This window comes from Lactuca serriola, chromosome 7 (genome assembly GCF_051521515.1).
Source record: "Lactuca serriola cultivar US96UC23 chromosome 7, Lser_US96UC23_V15, whole genome shotgun sequence".
Lineage (NCBI taxonomy): Eukaryota > Viridiplantae > Streptophyta > Magnoliopsida > Asterales > Asteraceae > Lactuca > Lactuca serriola.
This window is the reverse complement of record NC_136414.1, coordinates 38,257,237-38,276,200: the sequence shown is the minus strand read 5'-3', so window position 1 is coordinate 38,276,200 and position 18,964 is coordinate 38,257,237. Positions and strand designations below refer to the sequence as shown.

General features: G+C 32.7%; 2 protein-coding genes across 2 annotated transcripts; both read left to right on the top strand.

Moving 5' to 3' along the window:
• The first annotated feature begins 125 nt into the window (after positions 1-125).
• Positions 126-1,148, top strand: LOC145062098 (membrane protein PM19L-like). The gene is made up of 4 exons (XM_079009723.1): positions 126-332; positions 458-677; positions 775-820; positions 908-1,148. The coding sequence occupies exons 1-4, from the start codon at positions 206-208 to the stop codon at positions 977-979; spliced, it is 465 nt and encodes a 154-aa protein (XP_078865849.1). The 5' UTR covers positions 126-205; the 3' UTR covers positions 980-1,148.
• Positions 1,149-17,147: 15,999 nt separating this feature from the next.
• On the top strand, positions 17,148-18,515 carry LOC145062810 (uncharacterized). Its single transcript, XM_079010400.1, has 3 exons — positions 17,148-17,301; positions 17,408-17,621; positions 18,308-18,515. Exons 1-3 carry the CDS (start codon positions 17,184-17,186, stop codon positions 18,336-18,338), a joined length of 363 nt encoding a protein of 120 aa, XP_078866526.1. The 5' UTR covers positions 17,148-17,183; the 3' UTR covers positions 18,339-18,515.
• The last annotated feature ends 449 nt before the right edge of the window (positions 18,516-18,964 follow it).

Below are 18,964 nucleotides of genomic sequence, written 5' to 3'. Positions count from 1 at the left end.
CCCTATCATCACCTTTACAACGTAACCCCACAAAACCCTTTCTCACAAACACCCTCAACAAGGAACGAACCAAAAAAACATTTACAAATGAAGAAAACTCATCTATAAGAAGACACATCTCATCCTTACCCTAAATCACACAAACACACACATATCTCTCGTCTTTTTTGAGTCTTCTAAAAAAACAAAAAATAAAAACCTAAAAATGGCGAATGGGCAAATGAGATCAGTGGCGTCGCTCATTATGGTGTTGAACTTCTGCATGTACGTCATTCTTCTGGGCATCGGTGGTTGGGCCATGAATAGAGCCATCGACCATGGCTTCATCATTGGTATTTGTTGTTCTCTTTTCACCATGATCATGATTTATATAAATATATATATATATATATATATATATATATATATATATATATATATATATATATACACACTGCTAATGTTTATATATGAACAGGTCCAGGATTCGATTTGCCTGCTCATTTTTCGCCAATTTACTTCCCAATGGGAAATGCAGCCACGGGATTCTTTGTAACCTTCGCTTTGATTGCTGGTGTTGCTGGCGTTGCATCGATTTTGGCTGGATTTGACAATTATCGTTCTTGGGATTCCACTAGCAGGCCAGCAGCAGTGTCATCTGCTATCATTGCATGGGCCCTTACTGTTCTTGCCATGGGGTATTATATTCGATTAACTCTTAATTAATATGTTCAAATATACCACATGATCTTGATGCATGTCTAAAAGAAACTTTCAAATTTTAATTATATGTAGGTTTGCATGGAAGGAAATTGAGCTCGAAGGCAGAAATGCCCGCTTGGTGAGTTTATTAATTATGATTTTGGACGTAAAAGATAGAAACTATCATGAAATTTGAGTTTAATTGGTTGTTTCTTTGGTGTTGCAGAGAACGATGGAGGCATTCACAATTATCCTTTCTGCAACTCAACTCGTATATGTAGCTACCCTTTACGGTTGATGGCTTCAAGCGGTTGACACAAACCAATGTCATGAAAGGTGTTTGTGTGTATAGGCTTGTGTTTGGATTTTTTCTTTTCCTGATTTTCTTTCGTTTCTGTAAGCGATGATATGATTGTATTTATGAAATGTAATAAAAAGATTTGGATTAATGAATATTGATTATTAAATTTGCTTGAGAATTTAAAGATTTCTAAGAACTTAAAAACTCCTAATCCGCTCAATCATTTTTCAAAACCAAAACCACCAATATTAACGAAATACATCGTCTAAGAGAGATCAACCCTAAAAAAAAGATCTGACGAACATTTTTTTTTGAAATATAGATATATGCACATCTAAATATTCATATATGCATATATTTTGAAGTGTGAACGTAAATATGATTATTTGTAGTAATATTGACAGTATGCAGTCATAAAGACTGGTAACGCATCATTATCCCTCGTAATATTTGATAATAAGCAGTTATATAAACTACGGACGTCATTGTGGTATATATATATATATATATATATATATATATATATATATATATATATATATATATAAAATGGAGGGTTTACTTTACACATTTCCTAAAGGGAAAATTACACAAATGGTCTTTATATTTGGAGTAATTTTCATATTTAATCGCAAAATAAAAATTATAAACCCATTTATTCAAAACCTAGCCAACCATCGTCAACATCAAAATTTCAAATTTCATTTTTCTTTTTTTGCGATCAAATATTATTATCGACACAAAGTTTCAATCCGAAAAGGAAAGCTTACAATTAGAATAGTCAAAGATCAATTTTGATTTAATAATTGGAAATCATCTTTAATTTAAAACTGATTTCGATTCCGTTAATAGAACATTTAAGGGAATGAAAAGGCTAAGCCATCGTCGATGAAAATTGAATACCAATAACATTTGATTCATCATCACAAGTTAAATCAAAATGAAATGAATATGATCAAGACTTCATTAAAAATGGTTGGCATAATTCGAATTAGGCATTTAAGCCACCACCCATGAACCTTCATCGATTCCAAAATCCATCGAAAATAGTCAGCATAATTAGAATATATTTTTTATGCAAGTTTCTTATGACGTGTACACACATGAGAGGGAAAGGTACACGACCACAGAGAAGCATATAGCAGCGGATTCAGACTACCAATTGTTCTTTTTCTACATCTCTCCTTTCATGAAGACACCGCCCTAAACCACCCACTGATCTTGTCCCTCTATTGGAATTGATCCCCTGACTGGCCAAAACAGTTATCGAAAAGTTCCATTTCAAGATCTCCGGTTCGGACAATCTATATCGCCTCAGATCTGTCATTCCAGCATATCGAACTCAAATTATAAGGACCATTCTATCCATAAATCAATAAACTATCATGTCTCATTTGTTTTTAAATCTCTAGTTTCGGCAGCTACCAACGGGTAGGGGTTCCGAAAAAATAAAAATCGGAACCGGAACCAGAACCGCATAAGGTGGTTCCCGTTCCAGAACCGGCAGTTTCGAGGCGGTTTCGGTTCAAAAAGTAGGTACCCAGTTCCGATTTTCATCCCTATATATATATGGATTTTGTAACGATCGTCACTTTAGGGAGTTTTTAACCATAATACACTATTTTGAAAAAATATTTACCATATTAGGGTTATTTCAAAAATATTTACCAAAATAATATTTTTTTCAATTTTTTTTTTACTTTTCAGTTTTTTTTTATTGTAAATACCTTATTTTTCTTTTTTTCTTTTTTATTTCTTCTTTTTAATGTTATATATATATATATATATATATATATATATATATATATATATATATATATATATATATATTAAATAACAGCTTTTATTTTAGTTTTTTATTACCTTTTTTACTGTTTTTTTTAAATAACGGTTTTTTTTATCTTTTTTTTTTGTGTTTTTTTAAATATCCGTTTTTCTTATACCACCTTTTGACCATCAAATTTTAGCTATCATAAATTAAAAACACAATATATTTTAAGGTACAAAAACTCTAAAATTCACATACAATGTTTTTAAGGTGAAAAAATAAAAAAAAAAAATTAAAAATAAAAAATAATAAAAAAAAAAAAACACCACAAAACAACTCCAACATTGTTTATTACAAAAAGAAAAACATCACAATTTGTTTGAACTTGAACTGGTAACAAATCCTTACCTGTAAAAAAAGAAAAAAAATAATAATAAGAGAATAATCACAACAAATACCTTAAAAATATATTTTTTTAAACTACCTTGGCATAGACGGGCATCGTTTTCGATTATGTCCCGGTTAACCTATTCTTGAACATGATGAAGAAGAAACATAAAACCAGAAAAAATGTTTCTAACAAGGCTTTTGATGAAGGGTCAAAATTTTAAGAGAATTGTCAAACATAAAAGCAGGAAAATAATCCATTACATAAGGTTAATATTCATATTTACGTACAAATTTGTCACACAATTTCATTAAAGCATAAACATTATAATACGTACAAATTTATTACTTACTTTTCAATAGTAATTTATATGTTACCAAAAGTTCCTACAATAGAAGTAACCATGCAAAAAATCAAACATCATGCTCAATAATAAACTACTATATATTTTCTTTAAATTGATTTTTTTGAATTGTAATTTCAATTATTTAACGATATATGTACAAATAATGAAAAGCAGTAGCAATCTTGTTTTTCAAACTTCGTTGAAAGATTAGACAAAATGTCAGAATCGATTTTCACCTAAATTCACAGAAGTACACCATCTTAAGGCGAAGAGTACAACTCATTAAAGCATGATTGTTCTGGATATTTATCAATTGCTTGGCTGACAAAATGATTTTCCCTAAACAGCTACTACCAATAAAAGATGAATATTAACCTTATGTAAAAGCCGGAAAATAATCGCATACCTTGAATGGAGGAAGGGTGGAACCATGGAAGAGGTTGCAGGTCTGCTCGTCGGCGACGGATGGACGAGGCTGCAGGTGGCCGGCGATGGTGGATGTGGGTCAACCGACAACAACCAGAGCCCTAATTGTCGTTTACGTTTTTTTTGTTTTTTCTTTCTGTTCGTCGTTCCCAGGTAATACAAAAAACATGTTTTTTTTCTAAATAAAAATATTACTTTTCAATTTGAAGTAATACCATTATGGTAAATATTTTTGAATGAACCCTATTATGGTAAATATTTTTTCCAAAGACTCTATTATGGTTAAAAAGTCCACTTTAGGTAATAATTATTTAATATTTATTTAATTAATTGTTGGGCTAAGTGTTTAATATATGGATTATGTGAGTGGACCATTAGTGAGTGGGCCAAATAGTTGGGCTGCCCAGAAGACGTACGTTGGGCATAGCCTTGGCGTACGATGGGCGTAGAGGAGCATTGGATGCGGGGGACGCATGCACGTACGCTCAACATACCAAAGAGTAAGCGCAACGTATATGAGCAGGTTCCAAACCCTAATTTTTAGGGTTTAAGCCATATAAATACAACATTATGTCTCAAACCCTAGCCTCCTTGCCGACCTCTCAACCTCAGAAAACCATAGAAACCCTTTCATACTTCATCCTTGTGTGTTGTTGGCTTTGTGAAGCTTACTTTAGTGATTTGGAGCTTGGAAGAAGAAAATAGAAGTTGGAGAAGAAGAAATTGAGTATCTTGAGCTCAAGGATCTGAGATTACCTCACCACTTTGATGGGTTTTAGCCATAAGAACATTCTATGTGCTCATGCAACCCTAATGCTTGGATCTAGGTTTCTCTATTGTACATGCAATTCATCCAAGACTTTAAACCCTAGTTCTAGCATACAATTAATCATATTAACATGTGAAAGGGTTTTTAGATCTTACCTTGATTGTTATGTAGCAATAACAATCTCAAATCCTCCTTGTAATGGCTTTAGAAAGCTTAGAGTCACAATTGTCACTCCTCTAATGGTTCACAAACACGAAGAGCAAGAGGATGAAGAACAATGAGAGAGGAGGCTGCCCAAAACGTGTAGAAACCCTAAGTAACACCTTCACCACGTTTTTGGGGCTTAAGGGTACTATATATACATGTAGGCTATTAGGGTTTTCAACAAGGAAACCCTAATTTGACTGCTTAAGCCCTAAGCAACCCATGGACCCTTTTAGAATATCCATTGGACGATTTCTAATGGGTTTCCCCATACAATTCGTCCAACCTATTATTCCAAGGTGATCCATAGCCCAAATCCAATTATCTTATAATTACAGTTCCAGTCCTTTAAGTTTAATTAATCTCTTTTAGTCACAAAATTAATTATCAATTAATTCTTGACTACTATTAATTAAACAATATGATTTCTCCTTTAATATATTATTCTCATAATATATTAATAAATCATAATTAATCTTCTCTCTCCATAATTCATCCTATCAAGTTGCTTTGGTGAAGGCAACCCAAAAGGACCATGCACCATCGGGTCAAGTACATACCAAAATAGTTATGGACTTAGACACTAATCCAACACATTTGGCACTCACTGGAGGTATAAATCTTTCATTTCAACTTTCCTTATAAATGCTTGGATCTAGTGTAGTGATGTTTTGGGATCTTTTTAGTCCCAAGAATGGATCTTTAATATTCAAACTCGTCTTTAGGTCTAGGGTTGCCACCCTTAGTGATATATGAGTCCCATAAGGAGTAAAGTTTCAATCTTTAAGGCCCATTTGTGACTATGCATGAGATATAACAATTTCCATGGAAGTTAGTTGCTATATTCCAAGTTTGGGTTTATTTGGTGGGTTACAAGCCACCAAGTAGTCGACTTTATGATTTAAGACATGCTAAGGGACTCAGATCTGTAATATGGGCTTAAGGTCTTAATGAAATAAGCATTTTTGAAGTTGATGGCTTAACAGGGTAGTACGATGATGTCACAACTGAAAATTTTGTGTCATGTAATCTATACACTCAAGCTAATGTGAATCAAAAACTTAAGAACATGTGTAACACCTATGATTATGACTTCAAAAACTTCAATCAAATACATCATACAAGTACTACAAATAGTCATTAAACAATTGGAGACCCTAGAAGCCCTTGTTTAAGTCCACTTTGGACTAGGACTTCCTTATTGGATCCAAATGGACCAATAGGCTTCCAATTAGACTATCATGGGCTTAGAACCCTAATTGGGCTCTAATTGGACCCACACTAATTTATTTCAACATTTTGGGCCATGTTGGGCCTAGAATGAAATGAATTAAAAGCCTTGATACATGAATAACCTAAACTAGTCCAATAAAAATATAAAAATCCTACCACATTCCTTTAGACTTAAAACATACCCAAGATTAACTCTAATATTGGGCTTAGGGATAAAGGCCCAAATTTTTCCTTTTCCCTTCCAAATTCTCGACCCAATGCCCAAGCCCAAGAGGAAATGGAAGAGTTGACTTAATGCATGCCACCTCATTATTAACCAAAGGGTATCTATGCATGGAACTCATACTTCCAAGCACATATCACTTCAAAATCACTTCTCTTCTCTCCTCTCTCTCACTCTCGGCCACATCTCAAACACACACACATCTCACAAACTCTCTCAAGAACACTCAAGAAACTCTCTCCTTTCCTCTCCAAAATTTCGAGATTCTAAGAAGCTTTCAAGAGGATCTTCCAAGCTAATTATCATCTTAGGTAAGTATTTACTTATATACATGATCTAGCTATTTCATTCCATCAAAAACCTCTTCTAAATCTATTCCAACTTGTGATCATACACCTTAGAAGTCACCAAACTCGAGACCTACCAAGGAAAGGTGCTAAGGCTGAAAAATCACTTCATTTTCTTCCATCTTTTCTTCAAAAACCGAAAGCTTCAAACAAGGTGAGCTTCATACCCCCTATTTTCTGTTTTTATGAGTTTTATGGGGGGGAATACAAGTGAAAGTGTAGATCTATATGTGTTTTGTATGCCTTGTATGATTTCTATGCTTATATGTGGGCTTTTGTGTGTTATAATGTTGGATCTAGCCATAAAACTCCTCAAAACTGAGATATACCTTATGTTAAATGATTTTAGCATCAAATATATTTCTACATACAAAGTGTTTCTAGAAAAATAGCTAAATGGCTTAGTAACAATTTCTTTGGGCTAAAAACACAATTTTTGGACCTAATATGTGAAAATATACTAAATTAAGGGCCCAAATTGACATATCACGAATTCTGATGGATAAGGTGTGTCAAAACAGTTTCAACAAAACAATTTCTGGAAATATACTCAGTTAAAGGATTAAAAACATAAATTTCAAGCTTAATGGGCTAAAAATGACATTTTCGGCCCAATGAGGCCCATTATGCGAGATTTTCTGTTTTGGAGGGCCAAAACTGTGTTTTTCTGTAAAACAGTGGACTATAAGTGTTCCAAGTCCTTTTCAAAGGTTTAAAATGCTCTTAAAATTTAAAAAGAACCAAAGTTGCAAAAATTTTACAATTTGGGCCAAAATTGTCAAAGTTGCGAAAAAGAAGGGCTATTACCGAGAAAACTGCAATTTCAGGGACTAAAACTGTTTTCATTGAAAAATATGCTGAAAAATATCAATTTCAATAATTTTTGGTGTTAAAATGTCAAGAAAATTGATTTAAGGACCAAACCGGAAAGTATTTAATTAAAGGGTTGAAAAAGTAAATTTTACAAACAACGAGGGGCTGAAAACAGAAACTTCCAAGGCTAATTCAATACACGCAATTTGATCAAATGATGGCACCGCGACTATCGACGAAATACAATACATTACAATACCAAAAGTCGTTGTTAAACGAATTGGGTCGGTCTCGAACCAATAAAAATCCGAAACTACTAACACGACGACACTACGACACTACGATTCATACAAGTAACGTTTGGGAATTCAATATACATGCGAGTGTGCACAGACGTCTACGCACCATCTTTGGGCCCCAAAAGTGTAAAATCTTGTTTGTTGGGCCTAGCTAGCCCAATGACCTGATCTTAAGGCCCGAAGACCTCTATCTTACGAAGTGTTGGGTTTTACCGATCTGACACAACGTAAAAGGACTTTCAATGGCTTGTATACTACTGGTCCCCAAGGGTCCTTTGGTATTGCTAGTAAAGTCTACATTTCATGCGAGGCGGGTCCGGGACCCCTCGTACATTTTTTTTTATCCCCAACCGGTTAATGGAGTCATCGAGGTCTTCGTGCCCTCTTTCTCTTCGGATGTGGGACTACACATAGTCAGAGCGATTGGATAACGTGATTAATACGGACGACGCCTACGGGATCGTTAGTATAGCTATAAATTGGTCGTTTGTGTAATGCGTGTTTGTAGCAAATAATCATGCTCAAAAATAATCCAACGTCGCCTGGGACTGACACTACGCGCTATGCAATGGTTTCAATGTGACTTCATGGAATTCAAGGAATTAGGAAAACATCGGGTTTTCCTAGGGTTTTCAATACATACAGATTTGAAATGCATACAACTTCAATGAACAATTTTTACAAGTATAGAAACAAACAAGCATACCTATGGATCTTCACAAACGTTTTCAAAAGCTTTTCTTTTCAGAAAATATCGGATTTTCTGGTGGTTTTCAAACGATACGAAACATTGTTTTTCTTCAAATACCGCTTATGAACTCACCAACATTTCATATGTTGACGTTTTTCAAAATACTTGTATTCTCAGGGAACCAGTGAATCAAAGGAAATCATATTCAGTGATGGCTTGCAGTTTATTTATGTACGAATCGAACAATTTATTTTTGGGAATGTAATGTTTAAACAATGTATTTCATGTAAACTCTACCAGTCGTACTATATTAATGCATGGTGACGAATGTTGTTACGTTTCATATATATTCAATGTTATGGTATTCAATTGAGTCACGACAGCCCCCGAACGTTTCCGCCGCCTGGTTCGGGGGTGTGACAGATGAGCATACATGCCAGTACACGAAGCGTACAAGCCATGCAAGCTATACGCGTAGCATACAGAGGAGTACGCTCAGCGTACTCTCAGGATTTGGGCTTCATGTCTTTTGGGCCTCAGATTGGGCCAAATCTTTAGACTTAGTAGCTTTTGGGCCTTAATGGGTCATCATAAGTCAGATAATGGACCAATGACAAGTTTAGGCCTAAGGGAAGGCCTATTTGAGAAGTTGGGCCCAATTTAGAAAATTAGGCTATTAGTGGGCCATTAGTGGGCTTTGAAAAATTAGATGGAACTGGGCCTAGGCTATGGTCCAAACCAGATCAGGGGGTAAAATGGTCATTTTACCCGAGGAAGGATTATTGGATTTTGAATAAGTGTTATTGTTAATGATAGTCGGGGAGTCGCGGGAGCAGTCGATAGAGATTCCTTACCAAGTAGTTCAGCAGCTAGCTTTGTGAGGTGAGTTTTCCTCAAGTAGGAACAGGTCGAAGGCACCAATATCGGCCCGTTTATGTATGATAGCATATGTCGGACTTAGGTCTGATGTCATGGTTAGCCCGATGTAGGTTATATGTTATGTTTATATGTTTCCGGACTTCGGTCTGATGCCGCCGGAAACCCGAGGAATGTTTATATGCTTAATGTCTTTGTGATTCTTGCATGTGTTTGTTTATATGTTTCGGGCTTCGGTCTGATGCCAGAGCAAGCCTGAGGGATGTTTAGCTTATATGTTATGTTTATATGTTCTGGGATTTGGTCCGATGTCGGGGCAAGGCCGAGGAATGTTTATATGCTTATGTTATGTGTTTATATCATATGCTTTGTTGATATGTTATATGTATATCGGACTTCGGTCTGATTCCGGGAGGGGTCTGATGTAGCGGGCAAGGCCCAATGTATGTTATTATGTGATTATGTGTATGGTATGTGGTAGTTTGGGGAGACTCACTAAGCTTCGTGCTTATAGTTTTCAGTTTTGGTTTCAGGTACTTCCGATAGCAAGAGGAAGGGCTCGATATGATTGCAGTGCACACACCATATGTTCAGCCTGGGATTTTTATACTCCGATGTTGTTGACAGATGCTATGATGTTTTGAGATACACTACTTATGTTTTATGAGATGATTTGTATGATTATGGTTTTATTTATAATTTAAAAATGAAATTTTTGGACTGTATTTTTGGGAGGTTTCAGATTTGCGGATGCATGATTATCCGCAGTTCAATGTGCATACATGCACATTTCAAAAAAAGATCGTCAAATATTTTTTTTGAGCTTAAATATGGCTTAGACGCACCATTTGAAGAAGATTGGTGATCTTGGTTTGAAAAATGATAAATAGATTAGGAGTTCTCAAGTTCTCACAAATCTTTAAGTCCATGGAGGTTAAACCCATGGAGCATGAGAATGTGGAAAGTCATGGGTTATTAGGGTTTACAAAGTGTAAACCTAGCATGTGTAACACTATAAATAGAGCCTCCTAGAGCCAAAATCGGTTACACCATCTCTTGGAGAGAGACAACTTATTCTATTAAGCCTCCTCTTGCATTTTTGGTATTTGTGAACCAATAGAGGCATCACACTTGAGGTGCTTAAGATTTCAAAGGTCAAGAACTCTACCCTACTCAATAGATAAGCATCCAAACCAAGTTTATATTGTATAGATTCAATTCTATGCTAGATAGGGAGAATGCTTTGGAAAACTTGAAAATGCATGTATAATTAGAGAAAACATAGATTCAAAGCATTTAGGGTTGCATGTGCACCATAGGAGTGTTATAGTGCTCAAAATCCAACATACGTCAAAGGTATTTTATAATGCATTTTAAAGCATTAAATGTAGCACTTGTGGAGTATGAAAAACAAACATATTTGGTGGACAACGTCTGAGATTTCCGAACAGGTGAAAGTGAGTTACTATAATACACCGAGTAGGTTATGATAAAGGGAAGGGTTAGTTACAAGCTTGTTAGAGGAGATGATGAGTTTCCAATTAGTGTTATCAAGTATAGTGTAAAGTCCAAAAATACTATCAAAAATTTTCATTTTTAAACCAACAAATCATACAACCATTTGTCCCAAAACCAAACAAAATAAAATATATTCGTCAAACATCATAGTAAGTCAAAAGTAATCAATGCGGAAAAAGCCATCAGGGGATGTTGTGGAGTCAAATAGGGTCCTTCCCTTTGGAATTGGAAGTACCTAAAACTGTTTAAACCACAAAATCTTAAGCACAAAACTTAGTGAGTTCCTAAAAATACCACATACCATACATAGTATAGGGAATGTTATATGCCAACCATAGTCTTACAATCACTATTAATCATGAGCGACATCATGGTCTTTCCTTTCCATGTGGGGAGCCAAAGTCGGCTCTTACATACAAGTGCCAAGAGCCACCTCCTAGTCTTCCATACAAGCATCACAAAGATAACTAGCATCCTACATATAACTACTAGGGTCCAGACCCTGATCTTGCATATATTTACTGGGAGCCACATCCGAGTCTTTCATACAATTGACAGGGGCCACCACCTGGTCTTCTTACATGATATAGTGGAAAACTCACATGTCTCATAAAGTCGGCTAAAACTCACCTCAATGTCATGTCGTCCATAGCTAACAACTCTCACAGCGAATAGATGAGTGCTAAACACCTCCTAATAAACCGCACAAGGTAAACCCTAAGTCTACATTCTAAAAATATAAATTTGGCCAAAAGTTAAACTATACCAAAAGTCAACGGTCAAAGTCCAATCTCCAAGTCATCTTCAGAGAGCCGCCGCGTTGTGACCTCCTATTGGTCACGTCGTGGTCGAAAAAAGACAAAACAGTCAGGTTCCCCCAGTCATCACGTTGTGGCAGCCAAAAGGCCACGTCGAAGGAACTAGGACTAAACATCTTAATACATTAAGTTGTTTTCCTTCATCCTCAAGAGCTCCAAAGATAAGATGTGGTTCTCCCCAAGGTCTTGATGGATAAAGTTTCCAACTTTATCTATTAAGACATTCCAATAACACAAGACCTTTAAACCTAGGTTCTTAAGGATAACTTAGGGCATAAAGCCAACCATCAAGTACTAAATCCTTAAGATCTGAAGTCCACACTTTCCAGTAGGATTTTCTACCCCCAAAACACCATAAAAATCCCTACTTTATGGACATGCATGTCCAATGCATGTCTCTTCCCAATTTAGGTTAAAATCATGAAGAAATGAACTCAAACTTTGAGTATAGACCAAATAATCCAAGGAATCATATATCTACAACATATAACCTCAAAGGAACCTCAAGGATCCATAAAGTTTCCAACTTTATGGAGCCTTTTCATCCAAACTTCCACAATCTTGAAGAAATGCGACAAAAAGCCTAGATCTAGAATCTTAGAACAAAAAGATTAGATCTTGAACACTAACAAGAGTCCAGAGAATGTACAAGATGATGATGATGATGTTTCCTTGTTGGATCCACCCACTAGCACTTTCTTATTCTTCTTCAAGTTACCAAGAGTACCAAAATTAGCCAAGAATCACCAATAGGTATTAGGGTTAGGGTTTCGGAGGTTTGAGAGTGATGGAGGTTGTAAAATGAACCCTAAATCTGAGATTATAGGTTAAAATACGAAGGAAACCTAAAAGATCATGGGATTGGGCCAGATCAGCTACCACGTCGTGGCACTTCATCAGATGCACGCATTTCATATGATTTATGCTATGTCATGGGCATCTAAGCACCATGTTGTGGCATGGAGTTTTTTTCCTTAAAACTCCATCATTAATCTCTTAAGTATTAAATTACACCTATATGGAATATGAGTGCTACAACTCTCTCCCGCTTAAATTAGATTTTGTCCTCAAAACTTTTCCTTGCAACTTTCTCCACTACACCAGCCGTTTCCACTCGAATTGCTCGAATCTAAAACAGAACTGAGGAATCATCACGTACAGATGACCACCTTCCGATAAAGTTGTGAACCCATTCTTAGAGGAATCACACATACTGACGAAACAACTAACATTATCATGCTACACTTATCCAGCCAATAGAAAGTCCAACGGCTCTGCCCAAAATATAAGAATCTTATACCGTGCCTGACTTCCATGGAGCATAAATTTGTACATATAACCGATATACCTAGCAAATACTTCAAAGGAACTGAATACGTCATGTCAAATTCCCATTGTAAAGCCCCAATGATCTCAATCTTTAGGTTCATAAAGGACGTGGTTAGGTATAATGTAATCTACATATAATGGTAAGTAGGCAAGGTATGTACTACATTTGGAAATGAAGAGTAAAGTGTCACTTATGTTACAAATGAAACTGTGGTGAATAAGATGGTTGGTGAATCTTTGGTACCAAGCTTATAGGACTTGTTTTTAGTTGTATACAAACTGATGTAGTTTTCACATAAGACCAGGGCAAGTGGGCAACAAACTGATGAAAACTTTGTGGTTGGTGCATAAATATGGTTTCATGTAAATCATTATGTAGAAAAAAAATTCACATCAAGTTGATGTATGTCCCACTTACGACTCAAGGCAAGGCTAATAACTATTTGTATTAAGTCTTACTTCAAAAAATATTGTGACCTTGTCATGGCTCCTAAAGTTTGAAGCTCGACCCTACTTTCACGTCACGTCTCATGTTATTTAGAACTTTATTTTTGGGCATATTGAAGTGATTTATTTCTAAACCAAAACAAAAATCCCAAGGAATTAATCCAATGTGTGGGTATCACATATTGTAAAGTGTAGCATGGTAGGTGCCTTCTAGTATCTTATTTTCACTCGTTTTTCATATGCTCCCAATAACATATGTCTTCAATTGCATGATCCCCACACGAGTCACAATAATGCTCTAAAATGTATCATCGACTATTTACAAAGGAACTTCAACATATGGGTTAAACCGTCTCCACCGACTTACAATGTTATACGGACGTGGATTATCATACATACTTATAAAGCTAGCATTTTTTCTTGAATCTCATGCATTTGAAACCCCCATTTTTTTTTCCTTTCACCATATTCATTTGAAACTTCCATGACTTTTCAATTTCTTTATAATAATAATAATAAATTGGTAATTAGGTTAAATAAATATCAAATCTAAAGTGTATTCATATATAAACTAAATTACAATATTAAAATAATATCTTTAATTCTACTTATAAAATTATGATTTTTAACTTTTAACATATTATACTTAATTTATTAGTTTTAATATATTGTTGGATGTAAACCATTATCATTTTAAAGGTATAATTTTTGAACAATTTGTTTAAAATACTTAAATTATTAATTAAAATATAACATTATAGGCTCAACTTAAATATAAATTTTATTTAACTTAAACAACCCAAAGATTATTTTATAAATAGTTAAAAGTGATAAATTGTAGTGTCTTTCTAATAATGATTGTAAGTTGGTTAATAAGGTTAAATAAATATCAAACCTAAAGTGTAATAAAAAATAGACTAAATTTCAATTTTAAAATAATATCTTTACTTCTATTTATAAAGTAATGTCTTTAAATTTTAACATATTATACTTAATTTATTAGATTTAAAATGTTGTTGCGTGTAAACTATTATCAGTTTAAAACTATAATTTTTTGAACAGTTTGGACAAAATACTTAAATTGTTAATTTAAATACAACATTACAGTGTCAACTTAAATATAAATTTTAGTTCCACTAAAAAAACCAAGTAATATTTTGTAAATAGTTAAAAGTGATAAATTATAGTAATAAATGCAAAAACTAAATTGTAATATCAGTTTAACTAAAATATTTCCTAAATATATTTATATAATCGTTAAAAATTTTCAAATAAGTAGCTTAAAATAACTTATAATAACAATAGTTAAAAATAACTTTATATAAATGATTATACTGTTACCTTTAAAATAAAAAAATAATGTTTGATGCTTTAAGTAATTATAATGATAGAAATTAAAACATTAAGCAAATAAATTTTAAAAAATTAGTTCAAAATAACAACTATAAATAATATTAGACCATATATAATATTTAATTTTATTGATGTGTAACTCGCGAATAGAAGTTATTCAAACAGTTGAGATTATGACGTTATAATAGATTTATATATTATCATATAATTTAAAATAATCAATATATTATATCAAATTAATATACGAATTATTATATCAAATTTAACAACAACGTCAGTGTTATATTTGAAAAAATATATATTTGTAAAGACTTCAACTATATACTCCCTCCGTCCCAAATTGATAGTCCACTTTTGACTTTTTAAGTCATTTTTCTTTAACTTTGATCTTAAATATTTTTATCTATGTTATATATTACTTGATAAAACTTATAACAATGAAAAAACATTTAAAATACAATACATTCATATATTTTGCATCAAGTATTATCTATTAAAAACAAAAATATTTAAGGTCAAAGTTGAAGAAAAAAGACTTCAAAATTCAAAAGTTGACTATCAATTTGGGACGGAGGTAGTAGGTGTTTCTGCGCATTACAATGTCAACTCAAATATAAATTTCAGTTCCATTTAAAAAAACAAAAAAGTATTTTGTAAATAGTTAAAAGTGATAAATTGTAGTGATAAAAGCAAAAACTAAATTTTAATCTCAATTTAACTAAAATATTTCTTAAATATATTTTTATAATCGTTTAAATTTTCCAAATAAGTAGCTTAAAATAACTTATAAAAACAATAGTTAAAAACAACTCTATATAAATGATTATATTATTAGCTTTAAAATAAAAAAAAAACAATGTTTGATGTTTTAAATAATTATAATGATAGAAATTAAAACATTAAGCAAATAAATTTTAAAAAATTAATTAACAATAAAAACAACTATAAATAACATCAAATCATATATTATATTTAATTTTATTCATGTGTAACTCGCGGGTAGAAGTCATTCGAACGATTGAGATTATGAAGGTATAATAAATGTATATATTATCATATAATTCAAAATAATCAATATATTATATCAATTTAGTATATACAAATTATTATATCAAATTTAACAACGACCTTATTGTTATATTTAAAAAAATCATATATTTTTAAAGACTTCAACTATATAGGTGTTTCTACGCAACGCGCGGGCATTCGCCTAGTGGTATGATAAAGGGTGTTGGTGGGGCCTACTTTATTCAAATAATAAGATACAAAAATAAATAAATCAGAAAATAAATGAATAAGGATAGTATAGTTGATTCAGGTCTAGTAGCACCAACGATGCAACAAAAACAAATAATACGGACATGCCCATGTTAAAATAAAGAATTAGAGACCAAGTGTGTTCCGTGCATATTACCTCAAAACTTAGGGATTAACCCAACTATAAAATGAATGAATATTTGGTTTGCAAAAAATTATCTCTTTAGTTGTTATTTGTTTGGAAATTTTGTTTAAAACTTTTCTAATAAAATGAATGAATATTTGGTTTGCATTGTACATGAAATCGTCCACAGCTACAGATTTTCATCTCCAGAGAAAGTTCTCTCAACAAAAACCTTGCAAAATGAAAGCTAAATTTTTTTTAGGTATTTATACCCTTAAAAATGTCAAATCGCAGATCAACTAATAAAATCGCAGATGGACTGAGTCCATCTGCGAACGTACAACCCACAATGCACACCCATGCTTTAAACGTTTGTACCTTTACAGTTCAAATGCCAAAATCGCAGATATCTCTATTTCATCTGCGATTTTTGTGGCTAATTTTGTAATTTGAGTTTTTTTCTATTTTTTGCAAAGTAATTAAGGAAAATTGCTAAATTTGTAATTTTCTCTTAAAATAATTTGTGTGTGTGTGTGTATATATATATATATATATATATATATATATATATATATATATATATATATATATATATATATATATATATATATATATATATATATTTCATCACTAATTAAGGCCCCTGCCACATTTCCAAGCCAAAAGAAGAAAATAAAATATCATGTAGAGTCTTAAACAAGTATGCAAGACATCTAGATAGGAATAATAAAAAGCTTTTCTCAAGAATTGATCTAAAGCAGTGACCAAAAGCCTTAACCAAAGAATATACATATGTCTAAAGATACCATATAAATATAATACAATTACCGTCGAATCCCAAGAAACACCTTTTGCGCAATCATCGTTAACAAGAAAAGAACAAAAGAAAAGACACCCATAAAAGAATATAAAACATGATCTAAAGACAATTAGACACATACCCTTTAACCTTACCCTAAAAAAACAGTAAAAATGGCTAGTGATATAATAAGATCGATGATGTATTCTGTTATGATATTGAACATCGTGATTTTGGAAATCTATTACAGGGATATATATAAAGACACTGTCAATGATGCTTCCATCATTGGTATATATCTTTCTTTCTCCCACAACCACACATACAAATACAATGCATGCATGCAAAATACTAGCTAGGGTTCTAACTTGTAACGTTTGTGTATATGTATCAACAGGTTCAAGATCTGATTTTCTGAAGGAATTAATGTCATCAATTGACTTCTCGAATGCAATGATAGGCTTCGGTATAGCTTTTTTGGGTGCGACTGTTGTATATATAGCATCAAAATCATCTCAAAGAAACGATTATATCGTTTGGCAATTAATTATGTGGCTTGTAGAAGTATCATTCGCAACTACCATATTGGGTCTCGCTCTTAATGCCATGGGGTATCTTTTAGTACTTTAAATATTAATGGTGTTTTTATTCAATATGACATGACCATATATACTTGGACAAAATATTTTCTAATTTTTCAAAAGGTTGAATAAACGTAACATATATGATTTTCTTTTACAACATATAAAATATTAAGTTCACAGTTGAGAAAACAATTTACAGAAAAAAAAAATACATTTAGATTTCGTATTTTCTTTTCCATGAGTAGGGTGTAACTGAGTCGAGTCAGCTTGTGAGATACTCGAGACGGACTCGAAATCGACTCAGTTCAAGTCGATTCGAGTATTGAAATATCCGGCTCGTGAAACTCGTGAGCTTAATCGAGCTTAGTTATATTTATACTTTTATGCTTAGTTGTATTTCTATTTCAATTTAATGTAATTTTATCTTTTTAATAATTAGTCTTTATTGAGCTCGAGTCCGAGTTTGAAATTGAGACCTAAGTCGAGTTTTGAGCCTAAACTTTTAATTATTCAAGAGTCTAGTTTCGAATTTGACAACTCTTGATTGATTCAGTTGGGCTCGAATACGTCCGTATCCATGAGTCTAAAAAAAGTGGTGAAGATAAAACTTATTACTATTACTTTTATTTTCTCTTAAGAAAAGTACATCTTAAAATGTACTTTATGAAATTTTACATAATGCGAACCTAACTTTTCCCATTTGTAATTTTCAGAAAACGATGGAGCAATTTACAATCCGTTTAGCAACTCAATTCAATTCGCGTATCAACGCAATTATAGAACTAAAAGGTGGCTACAAATTTATGTCTTGGAGACTTGATTTCTTATTTTTCATTTTCTGTTACATAATTTATACGATGCAAATTATACAATTGTATTTGTGGAATTTATAATAATAATAAATAAATAAAACCTCACGTTTCTTTTTATGTATGTGTTGCCACCGCAATTAAGGTGGTCTTTTAGTGATCATACCACTAAAATTAACAGTTTTAAATTTAAAAAGTTATAACCCAAGTTTTAAGGTGGTGACCCATCGTTCTAGAAAAATATGCATTGCAATTATTATTATTATTATTATTATTATTATTTTGTATATTATATTTACTACTGCACCTTTTTTTATAATGCAAACAATGTTACATAACTAGCTAATGGGATGGTCGGTATGTTTATTAATCCTATATTTTTTTTTTATATTAGTCTAGACTTTTAGTAATGGTCTGCTATATACGGGGTCTATTTTTATAATTTTTGCGAAATATAGGGACTATGCTGGTAAATTAGAGACTTTTTTTATAATTTTATGAAACACAGGACCAACTATTTCTGTTAATTTACTACTAGGCAGAGTGAATTTCTGTAATTTT